This window comes from Neolamprologus brichardi, chromosome 19, assembly GCF_056152115.1.
Source record: "Neolamprologus brichardi isolate AB-2024 chromosome 19, ASM5615211v1, whole genome shotgun sequence".
In the NCBI taxonomy this organism is placed as follows: domain Eukaryota; kingdom Metazoa; phylum Chordata; class Actinopteri; order Cichliformes; family Cichlidae; genus Neolamprologus; species Neolamprologus brichardi.
In genome coordinates, this window is record NC_142122.1 from 7,161,070 (window position 1) to 7,183,594 (window position 22,525).

Below are 22,525 nucleotides of genomic sequence, written 5' to 3' on the forward strand. Positions count from 1 at the left end.
TGTGAGTCTTTGATAGACAAACATGTACCCTGGAGGATTCTCTGAGCTCACTGTGTAAAAATTAAACATATTCTTCATTCTGCTCACAAACTCCCAACTCAGCTGGAGAGATTAAATTTCATGCTAAAAGAATAAGGGTGCACACAGGAAGGTAATTAATCACTTGTTTGGGGGCTTTCTTTGGCTCCCAGTGCGTTCTGGCCCCACTCAGAGACCCCTTCTCCAAAACCATCATGACATTTTTGTAATTACACCTTTTTTCCCCAGTGTAAAGCAGCTCGGCAGCTGTTGACAGACTGGAAAGGGGGGGGGGGGTCAAACAGAAAGAGCACACTTATAAAAAGACTGAGCTTTAATGCAGTTAATCCCACCAGTCACAGCAATGACCATTACACCATAGTTTTATTAAGTTTGTAAAAAAAAAAAAAAATTTATCAACTTGTCAACAACACATGACAGAAGTTATTTCAGCAATACACTTTAAAGTGAATCATAAAAGCAAAAGTTTAGAACATAATGTTTCTGTATTGTTCAAGTAGATATTTAGTATAGTCTAAGGGGGCACGCATCGCCTCAATCCTCAGCACACATTTTCTTCCCTAATTTTCTACAATGTTTGAATAGTGGGTGCTCATTTTAAAATGACCCAAGGTTCAAATAACAAAGGCAGTGAGGCCTGTAAGCTCACAATGAGAGCAGATGATGATCTTAAGCAAACGACCCTGGCTATAATCAGAGGCCCCGCCCACCTGCTGTTCAAATCTCAGGTTTGCGAGTGGCAGCCAATAAGAAAAAAGTCAGCTTAAAACAAGGGTTGCCGTAAAGGGGTGGGTTGAAAAAGATACAAATGTGGCAGGTGGGGTTCCTAAAACTACTCAATGAATTGTGTGTGTCCAGATATCTGGGCAAATTGCAGATTTATGTTGGTTATTTGCATTTTAGTTACCTAAGAGACGGTGCTGGTACCTCTTGCTGCAACAACTGGCACAGAATTTCCTTCATGTTCCATCTGTTAAGCTTACCAGCTGCATGTCAAAGCAGAAAATAATCCAGACGTGGCTTAGAACTATTATTGTTTTCCCACAAAAGTCTAGAATACTGATTTCTTTTTCCACCTGAGGGACGTCTAAGGGGAAAAAAAGTTCTGGAGCTAGAAATTAGCATAATGGGTCTGCCTTAAGTTGCTCATTTGTCACTGAAATAGTTTTGTCTTGGTATAATCTAAATATTACCTTCATGTCAATGCCACTGATGAATGTAAAGCCATGGCAAAAAAAGAAAAAGTACACTATGACACTGTGTCATTATTTATTTAACAAAAATTAAGCCAAAATGCAGGACTGTGTGAAAACCCTAGCATACCCCCTCACTGCTTCCATTGGAGCAGTGAGGGGGTATGCTAGCAGCCAGGTGTTAATAATAAAATGCAGTTGACTAAATGGTCATCAGCAAGTATGAGCACCTCTCTAAAAGCAGAACTATGCTGGTCTGCAGCATTCAGATGTGTGTTAGCACAATGCCAAGGAGAAAAGACATCATGATTCTGGAGAATAAAATATTGCTATTCATCAATTTGGTAAGGATTATAAATCCATCATTCTCCAGTGAGAAAATTATTCACAAATAGAAACATTCAAAACAGCCACCAATCTTTCCAGGAGTGGACACACAGAGGGTCAGAATAAAAGCTCAGAGAAATTGCCCCCAAAAAACCCCAGATCTCCATTTCAAGCCTCATTTAGCATGTAAAATGTTGACGACAGTATAGTTAGACAAAGACTGAACAAATGTGGATTCTTGGGAAACATTTCCGGGAGAAAAGATTCTTCTGTCTAAAATGAATATGGTACCACAGCTTAGCTTAGTAAAGATGCAAACCACAATAAAACAAAGCACAAAGCATCTGGAACAATGTCCTCCTGACAGAGAAGACCAACATGGAGATGTTTGCTTTTGATTTTTGGCTTCAGCCAAATGTGGTACTGTGCATTACAGGCAAAGTATAGAGTCAAATGGGAGGCCATCTGTCCAAAAACTAAAGCTTGGCCAAAATTGACATGCAGCATGACAATGACCTAAACACAGCAGCAAATCTACAACAGAATGGCTGGAGGAGAAAGGAATTAAAGTGCTGCAATGGCTTAGTCAAAGTCCAGACCTCAGCCTGACTAAAATACTGTGGCAGGATCCCAGAACGCTAATTAAGTTAATTTAAATGTAGCTTAATTTCCTTATCCAATCATCGAGCATGTATCATGACTTTGGCGGGAATTTTAAAACCTAGTAACAACTAGATAATTTATTATGTCCTCATATGTAAAACCTTAGAATTTATAGAGGGTGTACTTGGTTTTGACCGTGACTGTAGCTTGCGGCTATGACATGGAGAAATAGCATTGGAGTGTTATGTAACAGTTTGGACATATCACATTGATCAAACAAACTTGGAGTTTTATCCTTGAAGGTCCCGGATAACAGAAAGAGCTAAAACAGCTATTCTCGAAATAAAGTGAGGGGCTGTTTCAAGGCACGGTGCTGGAGCAGTTTGATGTATGTGTCTAAGTACGAGGTCAATCCCAAAAGTAAGGTCTTCAATTTTTTTTTTTTTTTTAAACATCATTTTAAAGTTTGAAGACTCATTTGTCTACATAATCGCCATTTCGGTGGATGCATTTTTGTAGAAATTTTTGTAGGCAGTTTTACAATACCCATGTCATACCTGCTCGCCGCCGCCGCAGAATCGCCTTCCGAACAAATGTTCTTTCACCTTTGGGAACAGGGGGTAATCACTGGGTGCGAAGTCCGAATAGTAGGGTGGGTGATGAAGTTCCAAAGTTTTGCAGGAGAGCGACAGTTTGACGGACGACGCGTGGACGCGCGGTGTTGTGGAGAATGCTTGCACGCACAGTGCGCCACTGTGTTTGGGAAACGAAAGGGGGTATTGTTGACTTTCTCACTCTCAACTCAGAAGCGCATTTCAGAACCGGAGAAGAAGAATGCTGAGCAAGGGCGCTAGCATTCTCTAAAAACGTCCATATGACATGGGTATTGTAAAACTGTCACAGCGTCTACAAAAATGTATCGACCGAAATGACGATTATGTAGAGAAAAAGTCTTCAAGCTTTAAAATGATGAAAATATTCTGAAAAATAAACGTTGTATTTCGAAAACAATAGGAGACCTTACGTTTGGGATTGCCCTCGTATCTCGGGAAATTGTATTATCTGAATGGATTCATTGTATTTTATTCGCTGGTAACCTGATGTGATCTGTGAAGCTTACCAGCACAACATCAGAGCAGAAGCTAATCCATATAACGTTAGTGAAACATGGTGACATGTCCTAATGACAACAATTCTAATAGCTCCCTCATAAGTTGGAAGACTGTTTTGTGCAGTCAGACACATTCAACTGCAGAAAACAAATCAATCAATAGATGCAGCTAATTGAATATCAATAGTTATGACCCCCATCAGGACCTACCTGAGGCACAGACAATTACCTGGCTAATTGTAAAAACCAAAGAGGACCACACAAAAGCAAACCACATGTATTCAAACAGGCCTGCTCATTGAACATGCAAAATTATGCCTGGCCTAATTAATTTGCCATTAAGACTGGATTGATGTCGCCCTTCGCGATGCACACAACCAACCCATAATTGCCTCTGGTGTTGCATTCACAGGTTGGCCTCATTACTGAAACAGATGCTAATTCTGCGGAGCGGCTTCAGGTTGACAGGTGTGTGAGGTGTGTGCAGATCATTCCACTCTGTTGGGCCACGCGTAAAGTAAACCGAAGCAGGGAAAGTTGAGAACACATCATAATCGCATGCAGAGACATGCTCACGAGAACAAGGATTTTCTCTTTTTAGAGCATCTTTTAATGATAATGAATTTTAAATGGTAATAATTGGTGTGTAGGGAGCAAGAGTCTTAATGGCTCCGGAAAACAAACCCTGCAGCTGAATTATGAAGTTGTTCAACTAAACAATTTGTATTAGAGCTTCATAGTTTTTCCTTTTCCTCTGTTCATTAAGCTAACTGTTGGCTAACTCCTTATAGATTTGTTTATGAAAAACACTCCATGACCAGAATTAGTGCAGCTGGTTCCCCAGAAGATGTTTATTCTTTTGGTGATTAACTCCATTAATATATTTAGTAAAAACAAAGAACTACAAAAGCCCCGCCTTCCACCATGAGTTCAGCACTCTTGTCAGATTAACGCTGGTGTGTTTCAGCACTTTGGCTCAGAGTCAATTTCTCTGCCAAAACAGCCTCACATCTTCTTTGTCCGTTTCTTGGGTCTCTGGTCAAAATCGTCAACCATCATGGAGTCGGGCGAATGGGAAGCATAGCTTCCATCAGATCCCACCCCTCCGGGTGAGGGCCCCATTACTCCTCCTGACTCACTCATGGTGGACATGGGCCCACCGTCCTCAAACACATCTCCGCCCAGGACCCCGTGGTGGTGGTGATGGTGGTGGTGATGATGATGGTGAGCCGAAGCTTGGCCTTCCTCGCCGTCCTGCGGCTCCACTTTTACCTGAGGCCACAGAGGGGAGTTGTTTGCCACACCTCCACCTTGGAAATGCATGAAACAAAGATGAATTAAGGAGCGAATTGGAATTTTTTTTAACCACTAAATGGGCAAATGGATTTAGTCACATTTATTTAAATAAACCTGCTGTAGTGAGAAACCTTGTCTTCAAGAGAAAGCTGAAGGAGCATGAGAGAAACCAGTTATGTATAACTTTTAAAATTACAGTCGATGCTTTGAAAACCTTAGTAAATGAAAATTACAACTAAACAGAATCATTAAAGTATATGAATGTGGTTAATTCCATGCTGTCGCAGTTCTATAATATATATTAACTTCTCTTTGTGCTTGAAGTGACAATTAAGATTAATTTAAGAATTCCCATTACCAAACAAATAACATTGCTACAAACTACTATAAAGTTGCTAATGTTAAAAGGGAGTTCTTCCTCCCCACTATCTCCAAGTGCTTGTTATAGGGACTCATTAGGGTTCTCCCTCAAATATTGTCAAATCTTAGAACTGAGTTAAAGCTTACAGACAACTCTGCAGTTGTAATTGAAAGAGGGTAATGCAACCACTGGGATCAGTAATGACCTGTTGTGGACACAAAGCATTTCAAACACTAAACTACCGAACTTGGAAATGACTACTTATCAGTCCATATTGTAGAAAACATTTGATTAGGATGATCTCACCTGAGGTATGAGGAGAATGGTCTCCATCCAGCCCTGAAGCCAGCCTCTCAGCATTGGCACCGAGGACCCCCATTGGCAAAGCCTGGTCCCCGGAGGCCAAGTCAGCCTCAGGCTCCTCACTAACAGGGAAGGGAATGTCACTCATGGCCTCCACCTTGATCTTCGGGGACTTGGAGTCCTCAAGAGCTTTCTCTGGATTTACCAGTCGCTCGTATTCCTCTGATAGATCCTTACTGAGCTGTAGGAATAAGATATTTCTGCGGTAAAGTAAGAGTCTGGATGATGTAACTGTTAAGGGTTTTCTATGAAGTCATTCAGCTCTAATTCAATGTAGAAAAAACATACAGTTAAACAGCCAGAGATATGAAACAGATTAGTATAAGACTTTGGAGGATGACAAATTGATGTTGTCTCATGTGTTTATTTTTAATTTCTATTTTCTTTCTAGCCTTACCTGCAGCATGTAGCTGTGATAGTCCTTGATCCTCACTTGCCAGAATCGCTGCAAGGCCAGGACGCTGCCAATTCCCACCTCATGGAACACCTGCTCCACCACATCTGGGAAGGGACTGGCTCCCAGTCGAGCCTCCCTGTCCACTGCCACCCGCAGCAGGCGGGTTAGACGCAGGTAATGCTCGTGGACCAGGTCTGTGAGCGTCTCCAGGACGCTTTCCTGAGCAGATTCGAAGCCAGCATGGGCCAGGACGGTCGCTACAGACTGATACAGTAGCTGCCTACAGGAGGGCCAACTCAGTTCTGTGACCTGTTCGCCTTTACCTCTAAAAACAGAAGAAGGAAGGAGGAAATTTGGGATTTAGAGTCCTTCAGTGTCTAAATCTGTCTACTTGTCTATCTGTCTAGTGTCTACTTCCTTCTCCCATCAGCTGATCATGATGGGAGGTGGTCATTGATTTCCCATGAAATTCATTTTTATAGATATAGAGGTATTGATTTAGAAAAGAGGACTGCAATCTGAAACTTACTTATAAAAGTCACTTTCAGGGTCGCTGTGGCGGAGCTGAAAGGGCTGTCGGGGGGCTTTGCTATCCACAGGTAGCAGGTCATCTGGCATAACAGGTGGGGTGGGAGGGCGTAACAGCAGGTTGGTATCAGCCTCGTCCAGCTTGCTGCCACCCTCGGAGGATGTTGAGCTCTGACCCTGAGATTGGGCTTGGGCTGCTGCCAGAAGACCTCGGAGACGGCGAACGTGCTGGCACAGCTGCACTGTGTGGATGGTGAGGCTGCACGGCTCAGAGGGGATATCAAGCATTGTGGTGGGCCGTGGGCGCTGTGCAGAGGGCTGGTGCAAGGGAGGGTCCTGCATCTCCACGGAGCGAAACTCACGCTGGAGCAAGTCAAAGGAACTGCGACTGGGAGGAGCCCCTGCAGGCCCCGGGATCTCACCCCAGTAACGCATCATGACGACACAAGGAGAATATAGACTGCAGTTGAGACTAAAACAGAAAGGGGGTATAGAAAATGTGAATAAGTTCAAAAAAGTGTGCAGCTGCCAAAGGAACACACTGAGCTTTGCTGAATCAAAGCTACCCTTTTGTCAGGTATTTAGTTAAGGCAATGAGCCTCTCTTAACATAATTAACAGTAAACCTATAAGTATTTTAGGCTCGCATAAATTAAAACCTACTGTACAAAACAAAAGATTGTCACGTATTTCTGTTAAAACTCTTGTGATTTAGTTTGCTGGGATTTCAAAGCCTCTTTAGAGAGGGACCAAAACTGTTTTATTTCTCACCCTAACAGAAGTCTATGAAGCTTCCTGCTATTTCTTGCAATGTTACAAGCATAGGTGTAATTCAAACCCCACTGTAAAATGTAAATAAATAAAAATAAAGTTAGTTATTTACAAGAAAAACACTTGAACAATTCAATTTACGTTATTATCCTGATCCACTCTGCACCACCAGTATTGCAATTACTTTAAATATTCTGCGAGGCCAATCACCCTCAATAATGTCCAGCTTTCGGGTTGTACTTAAATGTCTCTTGACAAAAGGTCTCTAAATAAAACCAATTCGTTAAATGTATACGACTCCGGTTAATTTTAGAGCAAATTACGCCAAATGTTGATCACAGGCGAACAATTTTAAACAAAGTTGAAGTTGTGAAATACTGGTTTTGTGAAAAGCTGAAAACGCTAACACAACATTTAAAAGATCTGTTACAACTACATTGTTATCTCATGATCACTTTTCGTACATTTGACATACTTTAAGGGCAACATTTATGATAAACCAAGACAGCGTGGCTAGCAGCCTCTCCGAACTTAATAACTGATGAAAGAGCGGCAGGATACATGTCTATTCGCTATGCTTTTATATGCCGAAAAGAAGATCAAACTGCATTGGTTCCTTTAAAGTCTGAAGTCTATGATTAACAAAAACTGATGTATTTCGAATGACAGAAAAACGCACAAAATGTCTGTTGTCTGGCTGGAGTATAAAGCTGGGTTCCAGGACGTTTGCGGTTTGAGTTACTGATGCCCTCGTTTATTTTAACTCAACGCCGAACTACATATTTTAATGCATCACGAGCATGTTTATTAATGTAAATGAGGTTTAAAAAACACATTGCTGTTACCCTGGGATGGAGGAAACGTCTGCTGTTGATTGAATGTTGAAGAAAGCTGAACAGGAAACTAAGGGTTTTCGTCCTTGGAGGAAAAGAACTCGGGTAAACAGCTATGTTGAATGTTTAGTTCCACAACAAAACGTTCGTTTTGAATTGTACAAATTAAAAAATATATTCATGTAACGTGAGACTGTTTAAGAATTTATAATATCCGACGGCTTTCCTTCGATTTACATAATTGATCAGATGTAGTTGTAAATTTTTAAAGGTTAAAGTACCCGGTCAGGTTTCAGAGCTGCACCAAATAAACATGGCCGCCTCCCCGCCAGCAGCAGACGTGATGGACACAGGCGACGAAATGAACTCTGTAATGGACTCTAATGAGCGTTTGGCACCAGAAAATGGAGAGGAAGCCGGAGAGAAAGACTCGGGTAAAACTAAACAACCAGAAGCGGAGGAGCCTTTCAAGAAACCGGCTCTTTTTGCTGCGCCTAGCTTCACCGCAAAACGCACCAACGTCACTGCTCCGTCCAAACCCATCACAGAAAATAAAGCTGACGGTGAAGGCAAAACTTCTGAAAAAGGCCAAGAAAAGGACATAAAGTCCGAAAAGGACAAAACCAAACCAGAAGCTAAACCTCGAGCGTTCACTCCTAAAGCCCCCCAAGTTGGCAAATTACCCCCTCTCCCTTACACAGAGCCTCCCTGGGGTGGCACTGCTTCAGATACCCCGTACGCTCTTGAAATCCTAAAAAATGGCACCATAGTGGATCAGGTACCATTAGTGGACAAGAGCTACTTTGTGGTTGGACGTTTACCTGTGTGCGATCTCTCCCTGGAGCACCCCTCAATCTCCAGATACCACGCAGTGATTCAATACCGTGGAGAGGCCGGAGAGGACGCGGGCTGCATGGGAGAAGAGAAGGGCTTCTACATCTACGACTTGAGCAGCACGCACGGCACTGTGGTGAACAAGAACAAGATCCCACCGAAAACTTACATCAGAGTCCGCGTGGGGCACGTGTTGAAGTTTGGAGGAAGCACGAGGCTTTTTATCCTGCAGGTAATGTCTGTTGTGGTGATCAACGATGACAGGGAGGGTCTCTAAATTGTCTTGATTTTAGCTGTTTGACACAGTGCTAATCTTGCCTGGTTGGGCTGATCAAGTTCTCTTATGGATTCCTTGCAGCTACACAAAATTGTTTCTCTGTAGAATAAACAAAGGAAATAGTATTATGATTGGGCGACCGTGGCTCAAGAGTTCGCCTTGTAATCGGAAGGTTGCCGGTTCGAGTTCCAGATCTACTGGCGTTTAGATCAACTGGCGTTGGTCAAACAGATGTGTGGCAGTCTTGCGTTTCAGGAGCTGCTACCGACAAATCAGCAAAAACACGCCAAATGTGTCATCTGTGACACTTGTGAGGTTATCTCAAACACCTCTGTCGCCTCTGTCAGTGCGCCCCAGGGTGGCTGTGGCTGCAATGTAGCTGACATCACCAGTGTGTGAATGTGTGCGTGAATGGGTGGATGACTGGATGTGTAAAGTGCTTTGGGGTCCTTAGGGACTAGTAAAGCGCTATACAAATACAGGCCATTACCATTTATCTCAAACACACTCCGTCGGTCTTGATGCTGTTGAACAACACAATGTTTAAAAATGTCGCGAGTTTACCTGGTGATATCCTCATGCGCGACGCGATCGCGAAAACAGCAAACAATTAACACTACACCGATGTTGTTCACAGGTCAGCAAGAGTAAACGATCGGGAGACTCTTGTCGTCGTTATCGTTCCCCTCGCACGTTTTATTTCTCCGGTTTCAGCGTTTTTGCTTCACAACTAAAGCGAGCAGTTTACTTTGTGCACTAACATGGACTCGAGTCAACCAACGCCACCTCTGGCCAAGTGCCACAGCCTACAGCCAGATCAACCTGTGACACACATCTGCAGCACGTTTGAATTCGTTTCATGCACAACACATCTGTAGCTTTCAATTGTCTCTGTTTGTGCGTCATGCAAATAAACCTTTGACAAGAACGAAATGATATCATATATTCCTTATTGGCCTACATTTGTACAAAATTCCAAATTATATACACAAAGTCATAGAAATCACCACCCCTGTTCATCATGATTTTAATATTCTCTTTTTCCATAACAATGAAATACGCCTTGGACAAATATGACACATTATTTCATTAGTGTTGTCACATCACATCCTGTAAGCAGAGTCTGCCTGTGTCTTTTCTCTGGAAATGAATATTTCCAGCCAATATAGGCAATCCATCAACATGGCTGGAGAGTTGGTAGTTATATACAGTCTGTATAAGTGTGGTTAATCTAATGAACATTTGCAAGGAGATGGCAGTTACTGTGAATTTACAGCAGTTACACAGTGATTAGTAATAAACAGCCAGTGAGAGTGAGTGGATTTAAGAAAGTCAGTGACTCAGGTGTGTCGCTTGGTTTGTCATCTGTTTGTCAGACTGGAGGAGACGTAGAAATCTTTTGTTTTAAATCGAAGTTAGGAAGATTCCTGTTGTAAAACAAGCACTTTTTGTGAGAAATGCAAGAAGTACATCTGCAGAAAGCACACAGTTATATTCTGTCCATCATGTGGACAAAACTGAAAATGTTGAACATTGAAAAACTGAGAACGTTGGGTTCAAAAGAAATGTGTTTGTAAGAACAAAAAACCAAATTGTTCCTACAATAGTTATGGAAAGTCAAACTGTTGTATGTCTGTGTTCTACATGTTTATCTCATGGGAAATAAAGTTGCTATTGTTTCAGTGCAGTTTTTTGACTATCCTGAGTGGATTTACACAGTACGGGTCAAAATGACCCGCAACAAAATCAATGTCATTTTTTTTGTTTTTCAACATAATACAAGGGTTAATTTCCAAAACTTGTTGCATATGATCTTCAATTTGAAGCAGATCCACTATCACATAGCAGCTGGAGCAGTCTCCAATGGAGGTCAGTCCACTGCTGCCACCTGTGGCCAAATACCACAACCTACTACTAGATTAACTTGTGACACATCTGCACCTGCTGCTATGATCACATTGAGTAGCGGCTGAGTGGCTGCACTTACCCCTGGTACATCCAAATCTACCCACAAACATGTTGAAAGATGCAATCCCAGCAATGTGGATTGTCAACACTAAAAACAATCAGTAAGCAAAGACAACAGGGATCAATTTTCTCTGTTTATTTAGCACCCACAACATTAGTAGTCGCCTTCTGCACAAGGGAAGTCCACACACACTGTGTGGTACCACTTTCCGCAGAAGGTGCAATCTGAAAGATTGAATGAGATTGTCGGGGTCATTGTCTGACTGTTTATTACTAATCACCTGCTGTACATTCACAGTAACTGCAATCTCCTTACAAATGTTTATTAGATTAACCACACTTATACAGACTGTATATAACAACCAACTCTAAAATGTTTGTTCGCAGAGAAAAGACACAGACAGACTATGCTAACGACATGTGATGTTACAACACTAGTGAAATATTAGTGTCATTTCATTCTTGTCAAAGGTTTATTTGCATGACGCACAAACAGAGACCATTGAAAGGTACAAATGTGTTGTGCATGAAACGAATTCAAACGTGCTGCAGATGTGTGTCACAGGTTGATCTGGCTGTAGGCTGTGGCACTTGGCCAGAGGTGGCGTTGGTTGACTCGAGTCCATGTTAGTGCACAAAGTAAACTGCTCGCTTTAGTTGTGAAGCAAAAACGCTGAAATTGGAGAAATAAAACGTGCGAGGGGAACGATAACGACGACCTGTGAACAACATCGGCGTGGTGTTAATTATTTGCTGTTTTCGCGATCGCGTCGCGCATGAGGATATCACCAGGTAAACTCGCGACATTTTTAAACATTGTGTTGTTCAACAGCATCAAGACTGACGGAGTGTGTTCGAGATAACCTCACAAGTGTCACAGATGACACATTTGGCGTGTTTTTGCTGATTTGTCGGTAGCAGCTCCTGAAACGCAAGACTGCCACACATCTGTTCGACCAACGCCAGTTGATCTAAACGCCAGTTGATCTGGAACACCGGCTCCGACACTCTCGGTCGTGTCCTTGGGCAAGACACTTCACCTACCGCCTACTGGTGTTGGCCAGAAGGGCCGATGGCGCGATATGGCAGCCTCGCTTCTGTCAGTCTGCCCCCGGGCAGCTGTGGCTACAACTGTAGCTGCCTCCACCAGTGTGTGAATGGGTGGATGACTGGGTGTGTAAAGCGCTTTGGGGTCCCTAGGCGGGACTAGTAAAAGCGCTATACAAATACAGGCCATTTACCATTTTTACCATTGGTTATGGCATTTGAGCAGCAGATGGGTGCGGCTTCTGTGTGCCTAACTATAGCTATGGCATCATACAGATTAAAGTGTTGGGGAAAACTGTAAGAAATGCCATGTTTAGAGCTTTCAGCTTACACAAATTATCTACACACTGAAACAGGATATATATGACGGAAAATACAAAAAAGACAACAGGTCTGTTTTAATATAGAGGCAATATTCTTCATATGTACCAGCAGTATGATAGTTACTTTAAAAAGGCAGAATGATGTGACTGCTACTTGCCACAATATATAATAATACTTAGTTAGTGGTGTGAAAACACCACTTGTCATACCACCATATGTTACACTACAGGTACCACACACATCAGTTACCACAAGCATCTTTTGCCGCATCATTGTTTACTTTTGAAAGGTTACATCAGCGTGTATCTGACATGATACAAGAAAGAATCAAGTTGGTTTTTTTTTTTAATTTTTATATTAAGCTGTTAATCCATTAATCATTAAAAATATATTATTGATTTTGAGATTTTGAGTGCCGTTTTTAGCCAGCCTTTTACATCAGGGATGTTTTGGATGCATGAATTTGGAGAAGGCATTCAACTTCATACCTCAGGGCAGTCCTTTGGTCAATGTTTTTGGAGTATGACCCTTTATTATGAGTTATTCAGTCCCTGTGCAACTGTATGTAAACCTGGTTAGCATTGACTGCACTAAGTTAGACTCATGAGAGTCTAACTTAGTGCAGCCAGGGCTGCACTTTATCAATGATTCTTTCCATAACTCTTATGGACAGAATTTTTAAATACAGCCAGAAGGTGAAGGGTGGCTGGTGGCCTTAGAATCACAACTTTCCTTTTGTGAATGATGCCTGCTGGCTTTACCGAGCAGTGAAATCCAGCTTGTGCTCCGTATGATGAGTTCAGTTATCTTGGGGTCTTCCTACCCTGGGGAGAGGTGGGATGAGAGAATAGACTGGTGCTGCTCAACATCAAAAAGAGCCAAAAGACGTGTAAAGCTGCTCCTGTATGTGTGCTTGCTGAGGTGTTTCTGGGCATGTCCATTAGGGAGGAGATTCAGGACAGGCTACAGAGAACATTTCTTTTAACTGGTTTGAAATGCCATGCTGTGTTTCTAGAAGAGCTGGGGAGAGAGAAGCTAGTGTGTTATGCAAAGAAAAAGAATCATCTATCAACCAAAATTACAAACATCCAGTACTGTAACTGATGTCAGCTTCATGTACCAGAAAAATGTTTTATGCATGTAAGATTTTCCGTGTCTAAAACGGTGTGAAAGGATATATTTAACAAAAGAGTAAACATTGTTGAGTGTTCAGCTTCGTTTTCTTTTTGCAGGGTCCAGAGTTTGATGAGGAAGACGAGTCTGAACTGACAGTGACAGAGTTGAGGGAAAAAGCTCGCAAACAGAAGGAAGAGCTGGAGAGGAGGATGATGGGAGATGGTTCTGATGAGGAAAAGGAAGAAAAGGAGGAGGATGAAAACAAGGGCGATGGCAGAGTGTCAAATGAAGACTCTGGCTGTTCGTGGGGAATGGGTGAGTGTGTCACTGCTGTTGCTGGATGAAGCTGGAGTGTGTTACATGTCATTTGGTTTGGTACATGATTTCAGTGTTTTGGGTCTTTCTCTTACCTTTCACATTACCTCTGCACAAATCCTCCCTGCAGCCGAAGAAGCAGCTCCAGAGGAAGACGAGAACGAGGAAAACCCCTTTTCAACAGAATTCCACGAAGACCAGGAAGCAGCCTACCTGAAGGACCCCAAGAAGGCTTTGCAGGGCTTTTATGACAGAGAAGGTGAGAAGAAGTTTTGCAGGGCATTAAGAGACTGAAATCAAAATCAAGGAAATTAAGGTCTGTACATATTTGCTGGAAAAAAAAAATCAGTTACTCCAAAAGGTCGAGGGTTATTTTGGGCAAGTTGGCCTAAGATAGTTAAAAAACATACTTCAAAATGAAGGGTCCAAATTCTGTGTTTGTTTTTTATGACCAACAGCTGAAAATCAAAAAAAAACTTTACTGTCTTATGAGATTAAAAAATGGTTAAATACTCTCTATTGTAGGGGTTAAAGAATATACTAACTAGCAGTTAACTAGAACTCACAGACAACAGATTCTGCTTTTTTTTTCACTGAACTTCTTTGCTTGTCTTCTGTAGGGGAGGAGCTGGAGTTTGAGTATGAGGACAAGAACCACGGCACCTGGCTTTGTAGAATAAAGTAAGGGGAATAAATTCTTTTGTTTGTTTTTTTCAGGCAGGCTGTGAAGTGTTTATTGAGCTGTATGCACTGACTGTTAATTAATTAATTTTTTTAAAACAGGCTACCGGTGGACGACGCTATGGGTCGTCAGCTGGTTGCAGAGGTGACCCACACAGGAAAGAAGAAAGAAGCTGCCATCCAGTGCTGTCTGGAGGCGTGTCGAATGCTGGAAGCCAGAGGGCTGCTGCGCCAGGAAGCAGGTTTGTGTGCTCAGTCCCGTGTTGAGAGGACTGGAAGTTGTGTTGGAAAATTCAATGAGAGTTTCTGCATCTGATTTTCAGTGTCCCGTAAGCGCAAGAAGAAGAACTGGGAAGACGATGACTACTATGACAGCGATGATGACACCTTCCTGGATAGAACCGGCACAGTGGAGAGGAAAAGGCAGGAACGAATGAAGAAAGCGGGAAAGCTCGAGGAGCGGCCCGAGACCTATGACTCACTGGTAAACATCTGCATAGTTTTATAAATGACAGGAGTGTAAAAACAACAGACAACAGTGAGAGCATCAACTGGGTACTGTCTTTCAGGCTGTTTTCTGAAAGTTTTAAGGGCTCCACTGTCTGCAAGGGGACCTATTCTGTAAATTTCCAGATCCATATTTATATGCTGGGCCATGGTGCCGTCCCTCAGTTCATCCTGTCTAAAACAAACTTTCTTAGCTCCTTGGGTTGCTTTAACCATCTTTCTTATGACTGGCTTCCTTTCACAGACAGAAAATCAGCAGGTGGGTGGAGCCAGAGGTGCATGCCTAAGAATACCTAAATGGGATATTCTGTTAGCCAAGAGTAGGAAAATGAGCAGAGAAAACTCTGTATTTAGTCATGTTTAATATCAACATCCAGCACTTGACATTGTTAAAAATCTTTACACTTTTGTCTTCGGTTGGTCTGGGATAGCTAGATCACCTGGTAAAGGACATCCATTACCAGGCCCCACTACAATCTCCACTTTTTTAGAGAAGCTGGTGCTAAATAACTTGTAAATTACCTGTCACTGTCATTTTGTACATTATCACAAATTTCTAAGCTTCAATTATTCATTGAAGTCCTAAGAGCTTCCAGAGTCTGCTTTGTGCACAATATACTCAAAAATGATACTTCGCCATCAGATAGACGGACATTGTAGACACGTGGTCATGTCCTCTATCATCATGATGTGGCTCATGCAGTGTCCGGCACCATCACAATTCCCCTTTTCTTTGATGAGACATGAGAAAAAATATTAACAGTATTTTGTGAAAGGAAAAAGGTTGCCCATGGTTACTGGCTCATTTAAAAAAAAATCCAGGTTCTCACTAGCTTTGGTTAACTCAGGTGTTCTTCCTGTGTTACGGTGGACGATTTATACTGGTCTACATTTCCACCATCTGTATAGCGCAATTGTTAGGTTATTGTTCAATCACAACAAGAGGAATTCTGGGCTCAGATCTCCTGGTCTGCCTACGCTAGCATCCTCCCACAGTCCAACACATGTAAGTCAGCTTAAGTGATTATTAGGTAAATAGATCACATGTGTTGAAAATATGCTACATGACTATAGGTGAACAGGTGAAATGTGGCTTATGTTGTCAGTGAGACTAGAAGAGCTTTATATAAATGTCCCTTTTAATGAAGTTTACTCATGTGTGTCCAGGACTTGTCTGTCCGCAAACTGAGAAGGAGATTTTATACCTGACAGACAAATCAAGAGCATTTAAAGCATCATCAGCCATTAAAACGCATCTAAAGAAAGAAGCGATTTTCTGTACGTGTCCGTAACTGTTGATTATTTTTCTGTAGGTGGCCAAACTGGAAGAGGTGGAGAAGGAGTTGGCAGAGACTCAGAAAAAGCTCAGTGCTGGAAAAGGAGGTGAGCTGTGATCAGCTGTTCACACTTCTACAGACTTTAAAAGGTCCAGTCTGTAACTTTTCACTCCTATCAGAGTCTTTGACGTCATCGACTGAGGACTCGCTGGAGGCCTTCATGACCGCAGTGAAAAGCGAGGTAGCGATGGACGCGGTGGAGCGCAGGAAGCTTCACGTGCACATGGCCGACTTGCGGAAAGATGCTCAGAGGCTCCGCAAACTGGTTGAACTCACGAGGCCAGCGCAGATGCCCTCCTTGCTGCCCGGGTCAGACGAAGCAGCAGTTTTTATCCTAAAAGTTATCTTTAGAAACGTGTCAGATTGAAGTTGATATTTTGATCTGTCTCGATTTGATAGCAGCTCAGAGCAGAAGTCGAAAAAGACCCTGCCGATGTTTGGAGCCATGAAGGGAGGGAGCAAATTCAAACTGAAAACTGGTACTATTGGGGTATGTGCTTTTTGACGTGCTTGCATTTCCACTGAAGTTGGTGCTTTTAAGTTGTAACTTTATGCATGATATGAATTCTTCAAATACTCCCCTACCAGCTGTGACTTTTAAATGTACTATATGTAAGACCTGCATGAACTGTGCATCCTTTGTACTCAAGGTTCTGATCAGATAGAAATAAGTTAATATAAGACAAGGGTTTCCTGCATAAATTGAGCCTTTTAGGGTGACTACATATGAAGTCTGGGTTAATAAAAATGTCTGACATAATAACTGCACAATTACTAAAAAGCTTGATAGCTAGCCAGATGGCGTAGCAGACTTGGGAAAGGCCTTGCGCTGTAGTAAAAATAGATGAAGGATAAAGAAAAGAGCACTAAGCAAGGAGCTCATTGTTGTGCCTGTACTGGACTTTTACTGTGGGCCAGGCTCAAGTTACTCTGCCCATGCAGCAACAGCAAACCATGGGAGGCAAAGGTAACTGTAATGGTGCAGGGTTCTTGTAAGGGATTTCACTTATTTGGTTCTTGTTATTGGTTTTTTTTGGTCACTGCCCTTCTCCTTATTTCCCAAATTGTACATTCTCTCCACGAGAATGAGAGCCAAGCACACGAGGTGAGGAAGAGACTGTCAGACTTTCTGTCCTTTACTATCTTAAATAATTGATACAACATGAATAAAAAGGACCAGTGGCTTTAAGAGTCCTCCTCTCACCCTGGCTTTTACAGTACAGCTGTTAGTTACACCTCTTTTATATCTGAAGATAAAAACACTGTTACACAATTGAAAATGATAAACTCCAGTGCATCATTTGGAACTGATACATCCTTCAGCATGGCATTGTGAGAGCGACATCCAGGCCACAGGCAGTAGGATGGAGGATGAAGGAGAGAAGGAAGCACCTCTGCCTGCTTTCCTTGTTTCCATTTCCTGCTTTATTATGATAATTGCTTTTCCTTGTATTGTATGTCACCCTCCCTTAAGTTGTGGCCTTTATCTCCCTACTAACAGAGCTCAGTTGTTTGTTTGTGTGGTTTGTTTTATTTAAAAATTTTTGTACTTAATAAAATACTGTGATGCTAATTTTAGATCAAAGCACCCAGCACTAACTGCATTGTCTTCTCTCTTGCAGAAGTTGCCTCCTAAGCGGCCTAACCTGCCTGCTGAGCTCTTCAACATGAAAGAACTTCCACCTGATGGGGAAGAAGAAGAAGAGGAGGAGGAGGAGGAGGAAGAAGAAGAAAAAGCACAAGAAGAAGGGGAGGCAGTGGCAGACAAAAGTGAGGATAATGATGAACTACCTGGTAAAAGTATTGCTGAGTCCGGCGCATCGACATCTAAAGAATCGTCTCCTTCTGAGAATAAAAGAGATCAACTTAAAGTCTCAGAACACCTGAAAGGTAAAAGCACAAAAACATGCAGAATGCCTTTTTTATGTTCATGCATTTAATTGAAATTTTTCTTTAAGCCACTGGATGGCAGTAAATCTGCAATGCATGCTGCTGTCATACTGTAACGCCTCCTCGTACATATAAACAGATTAAATATGTCGCAGTGAAATGCTTAGATCTCCTTCTTTCATGTTCTATTTTTTGCACTTTAGGTACAAAGTCAAGTAATATCTGTCCCTGTGGCTCGTATTTAAAGTCTTAACAGGATGTGCTGAATCGTGCGTGTCCTCATTATTACACACTTTATTTCTGTTTTCATGCCTTCATGTCAGATCAAAGCCACAAACAGCAGAGGAGGAGTGGGGAGTCTGAAGCAGCGGAGCAGGTTCCCGAGCATAGCGGCAACAAGCCGGCGGCCCTTTCGAGTCCAGGTGTCGTGTTTTATTGCTTTAAAATATTTCTCTGTACTCTCTCTTAGATGTAGTGTTAAATCTTCTTTCCCCACTGGCATTCAGTAAAAAACAAAAAAAGATTAGCACAACCTTTATAACACATAAATGTCCTTTTTCTGAATTTGAACTTTATTGCTAAGACTTTGACATCTGAGTGACCTTTGCAAGAGTCGAGGTGGAGGAATGCAGCGAGGGCGGTTTTTTTTCTGTTTGGGAGCAAGATCGCAGAAAAACAATCTGGATGATTGTCATGAAACATGGTGGAGACCTGGTGCATGAAACACAGAAGAAGTCTTGAGCTTGTCCTTAAAATGATTGTATCCAGTTGGTATTATTGATGCTATTTAATTCCATTCTTATGAACAGTACATTTGCAGAATGACTTAAACTAGCCCACTATCAGTCATTGAGCTAATATACTGTTTATAAGATTGGGGAAACCTGCAGTCAGCTGAGACCGAAGAAGTCACTTGGATGAGTGACGAAACGATTCTCCCACTGAAAACGCTACGTCCAGATGAACAGAATCAACCTTTTGGGATTTACTTACCTGGATGATGAGCATGTATCAACTATTTGGTGCTCCACCACTAATTTACATTACCTGCATGTCCCCAGAGTCCAAATCCAAAGGTGCCGGCGAGCCAGCGACAGACCCCAGCCCCAAGAAAAAGAAGAGAGCGATGGGCCCCGGCAGGGTAGGCCCATACTCACAGCAGTAAATGTATACCTGTACAGTTTATTGCCACATGAATGCATAAAGGGAATTTCCTCATGTGTCTCCACAGCCTCCTGTGCAGCTGTCAGCACAGTATCCACAAGACGACCCCGATTATTCTGTGTGGGTGCCTCCTGCAGGTAAACCTCCCGAGCTGTGTGACTGACGATCAGCTGATCACTTCCCTGCATCACACTCAATCTTGTTAAGCAGCAGGAACAGTAGCGGTTAGGTTAACCCTGCTGTTGTTTTAAGAGATAGAATTACAGCAGTTCTTTTGACTCGCTGACACCGGCCGGGTTGCATGTTTCCTCTGCTGGAATGAAGAAAGGCCCAAATATTTTCCTGACCAAAGGAATCAAACAGGCTTTCATGGTACATTTGCACAGCTGAAATAGCTGCAACATTTTCCTTGTTTGCTGAGGAATGCAGATCAAGTCACAATTAAGGGATACGATAAGCTTGAATTGCATAAACAGCTGCCAGATTGAGCTTTTATTCTAGGTCAGATTTAACTGCACTGCTGCATTTAGGTTAATGATGAGGTATGCAAACGCATGTGATACTCCTGTTGCCCAGTTTGACAAGAATTTGCTTTTTCGTTTCTATGCGTGAGGAGGAGGATGCACCTTTTGTGTTTACTCGTGTCTTTTCTTCACTTGTAGGTCAGACTGGAGATGGACGCACACACCTAAATGACAAGTATGGCTACTGAGGGGGAAACATAACAGAGCTCTTCTGTTTCTACGCGAGATAATACCTGCAGTACAAAGCCTCCAGTCTCCTTAGCCCCGACCATTAACCCCCTCCAACCCAGCCCAACCACTGCTTAACAACACAGAAGCCTGTAACAGAGCGGGACGGGCTGAGACAGTAATGCTGCACGTTTTTACTTCTCTCTCTAGGAGATTATTCGAAACGGCACACCGTTTGGGTTCACATTAAACAAGCAGAGCGGACTCTGGGCAGCCAGTGTGCTGGCACTCTTCCCCACTCATAATAATGGAGTTGGATAGCACTTGAATTTTTTACTTTTTAAAGAAAAAAATTAAAAGGAAAGGTGGGAAATTTCAATTGAATTTTGAGCAGAAAATATGAGGAGACAGAGCAAGAGCAGCAACTGATCCAAATTCAGCTTTCTAGTCTTTGGCTGCTCCTCTTGCAGTTAAATCCACCTGACATCCAATCTGTATCCCTCCCCTGTTTGGCTTCAGTCGCTTGCTGGCATAACCTTTTTTTTCCTCCTCCAAAGGAGTGTGTGTAGCAGGGAGGGAGAAAGAGGGAGAGCATTGGAGCAGCTTTTCTGACCATCTGGACACTTGGATAGCTTACTGGATGAAACGCAAGCTGATAATGACTCAAGCTAAGTGGAGTGTGTGTGTCTGTATCCATTCAGACACACACACACAGCCCAACCTTCTCAAAGTTCTATTTTTTTTTTTTTTAACAAGATTGCCTTTATGAGCGAGTTAGCGGTTGGTGTGCGTTTGCCCGGAGCAGGATTCCTCGCTTTGCAAAATCCCACTCATTGCTGTTCTCTTGGTTTCCTGCCAGACTTTCCACCCTCTTTCCTGTTGTCTTTGCTCAAAACACAAGTTAATAAACTGTATTTTGTTACATAAATGTATAATAAAATTGTCTGTACATAACCTCAGAGCTACTCTGTTTTGTTGCTTTAGGATGATCTGAAACTTTCCCTCTCTGGGGCTCCACTTCTCAGCGAAGCCGGTTTTGACGTCAGACTTTCTTTTTCTCCCTTTCAAGCTCCCTCTCACACACACAAAGAGCGTTTCTCTGGCCGCGATTGAGTACAAAGAGGCTTCTGGTCTTGGCTGTAGGTCTTTGCAGTGACCTACTAATAAGCCGATAGATTCCTGAAACACAGGGAGACCCTTCTCAGGCACAGACAGCATGATGAAACATAAGCTTGAACACAGGCAAAAGAACAGGAAAAAGTAGCAGATTAGATTAATAAATTCTTGGATTTTCTTTTGTCCTGTCAAACTCTAGAGATCTGAAACCATCATTTTTGAGAAAAGCCCTAGAATCATCAACAAGGATTTCTGCTGAATGCAGTGCCTTATGTTTTGTTCGGTGGTGGTTTTATATAAGCAACAACTTCCTGGATTTTGTTTTTGCTGCCAGAGAGCACCTGTCAGATCAGCCTTCAGAACCAGTTAGCACTTCCTTCCTTAGAGCTAAACTGTAGTTTGGGGTTGACAGCTGGCCAGGAGGCAGTGAACATAAAGTGGTAGAAGATAAATATTTAAATAAATTTTTAACTTTTGCAGAAATCAAACTGAAAAAAAAAATGTGGCTGAGCAACTTGTCCTGGGTGTAATTTTAGACATTTCACCTAAACCAAGAGTCTTCCATCAGCAGAAAATATTTTACTGGTGTTTTTTTCCCTCCCACTTTCCAGGTGTTGCACAGAGGAGAGCTGGTATGCAATTCACTTGTGAGCTTTGTTGTTGAGTGAGCAGTGAGTGTCCGCCTGTTGGCTTCATTTAAGTATTAGGCACACCACAGCATCACAAGCCACTTTAAGTGCGCTTTAATTTCATGCATTTGACCTGGAGCAGCTGAGAATTTGTAGCAGCAGCCTTGTAGCGATGACCTTCCAAACAAACTTCCGTCTGTGTATAAGAAGCAGCTGCTGTGGTGGTTGAATTTACTACCACTAAAGGAAGACTTTGTTTTGTTAAACTACAGCTGACAAATGGCATCAACATTAGCTAACTAATTGTTTATTGGCTTCACTGAAAGAAAAATTAAAGGCTGTATGTGGGTTTAGTTAAATTGACATATGGTATCATTTACGTATTTGTGAAAACAAACATTTGATACTATATATTGCAGGTGTAAATGTAAATATTTATTTAAGCCGTTTAGCTGTGTGCATGCCTATCCATTAAAAAAAAAACTGCTTTGCAAGCGCCCCCTGTTGTGCCTCAAGCTGAACTGCAGCCAATTTCTGTACAACATGATTAATGGGAGGAGTCGCTGCTCTCTACAGATCTACCTTTGCAGAGTGCTGCAGGGATTTTTCTTTTTTGGGGGCTAAAACCTTGCGTCACAAATCAGAAATCCAGATCCATCTGCTGTGGCATTGCCTCAGGAACAAGGGAACAGCCAAAAGACGCTATTGGTTACAACTAAAAGTTTGGATCCATGTTTTGTTCAGCAAAAGTTTCATGATCAATTATTGCAGAAAATAAAGAAAACAAGATATTTTAGTCATAAACCA

The 22,525-nt window shown here is 42.3% G+C and overlaps 2 protein-coding genes across 3 annotated transcripts; one reads left to right on the top strand and one right to left on the bottom strand.

The window, feature by feature from the left end:
• Positions 1-4,105: 4,105 nt before the first annotated feature.
• On the bottom strand, positions 4,106-7,899 carry supt7l (SPT7 like, STAGA complex subunit gamma). Its single transcript, XM_087832923.1, has 5 exons — positions 7,834-7,899; positions 6,220-6,690; positions 5,691-6,015; positions 5,237-5,474; positions 4,106-4,583 (listed from the first exon to the last, which is right to left on the bottom strand). Exons 2-5 carry the CDS (start codon positions 6,654-6,656, stop codon positions 4,279-4,281), a joined length of 1,305 nt encoding a protein of 434 aa, XP_087689049.1. The 5' UTR covers positions 6,657-6,690; positions 7,834-7,899; the 3' UTR covers positions 4,106-4,278.
• Positions 7,900-8,134: 235 nt separating this feature from the next.
• slc4a1ap (solute carrier family 4 member 1 adaptor protein) lies at positions 8,135-20,917 on the top strand. Of its 2 annotated transcripts, none has more exons than XM_006799386.3 (14): positions 8,135-8,887; positions 13,504-13,702; positions 13,833-13,961; positions 14,323-14,383; positions 14,486-14,625; positions 14,707-14,867; positions 16,204-16,273; positions 16,347-16,536; positions 16,627-16,717; positions 17,850-18,117; positions 18,441-18,539; positions 19,179-19,258; positions 19,349-19,418; positions 19,944-20,917. In XM_006799386.3, exons 1-14 carry the CDS (start codon positions 8,135-8,137, stop codon positions 19,991-19,993), a joined length of 2,361 nt encoding a protein of 786 aa, XP_006799449.3. In that variant the 3' UTR covers positions 19,994-20,917. The 2 variants fall into 2 exon arrangements, with proteins under 2 accessions (XP_006799449.3, XP_006799450.3); XM_006799387.3 differs by having other exon boundaries at positions 16,630-16,717.
• Positions 20,918-22,525: the final 1,608 nt, after the last annotated feature.

Bases quoted from the DNA above. Each gene is read 5' to 3' on its own strand.
- slc4a1ap (XM_006799386.3), top strand. From the start codon at position 8,135: ATGGCCGCCTCCCCGCCAGCAGCAGACGTGATGGACACAGGCGACGAA. The intron at 14,384-14,485 runs GTAAGGGGAATA...TTTTTAAAACAG, and splicing joins ACCTGGCTTTGTAGAATAAA to GCTACCGGTGGACGACGCTA. The intron at 19,419-19,943 runs GTAAACCTCCCG...CTTCACTTGTAG, and splicing joins TGTGTGGGTGCCTCCTGCAG to GTCAGACTGGAGATGGACGC.
- supt7l (XM_087832923.1), bottom strand. From the start codon at position 6,656: ATGATGCGTTACTGGGGTGAGATCCCGGGGCCTGCAGGGGCTCCTCCC. The intron at 6,016-6,219 runs GTAAGTTTCAGA...TTCTGTTTTTAG, and splicing joins CCTGAAAGTGACTTTTATAA to AGGTAAAGGCGAACAGGTCA. The intron at 4,584-5,236 runs GTGAGATCATCC...TGCATTTCCAAG, and splicing joins CCATTCTCCTCATACCTCAG to GTGGAGGTGTGGCAAACAAC.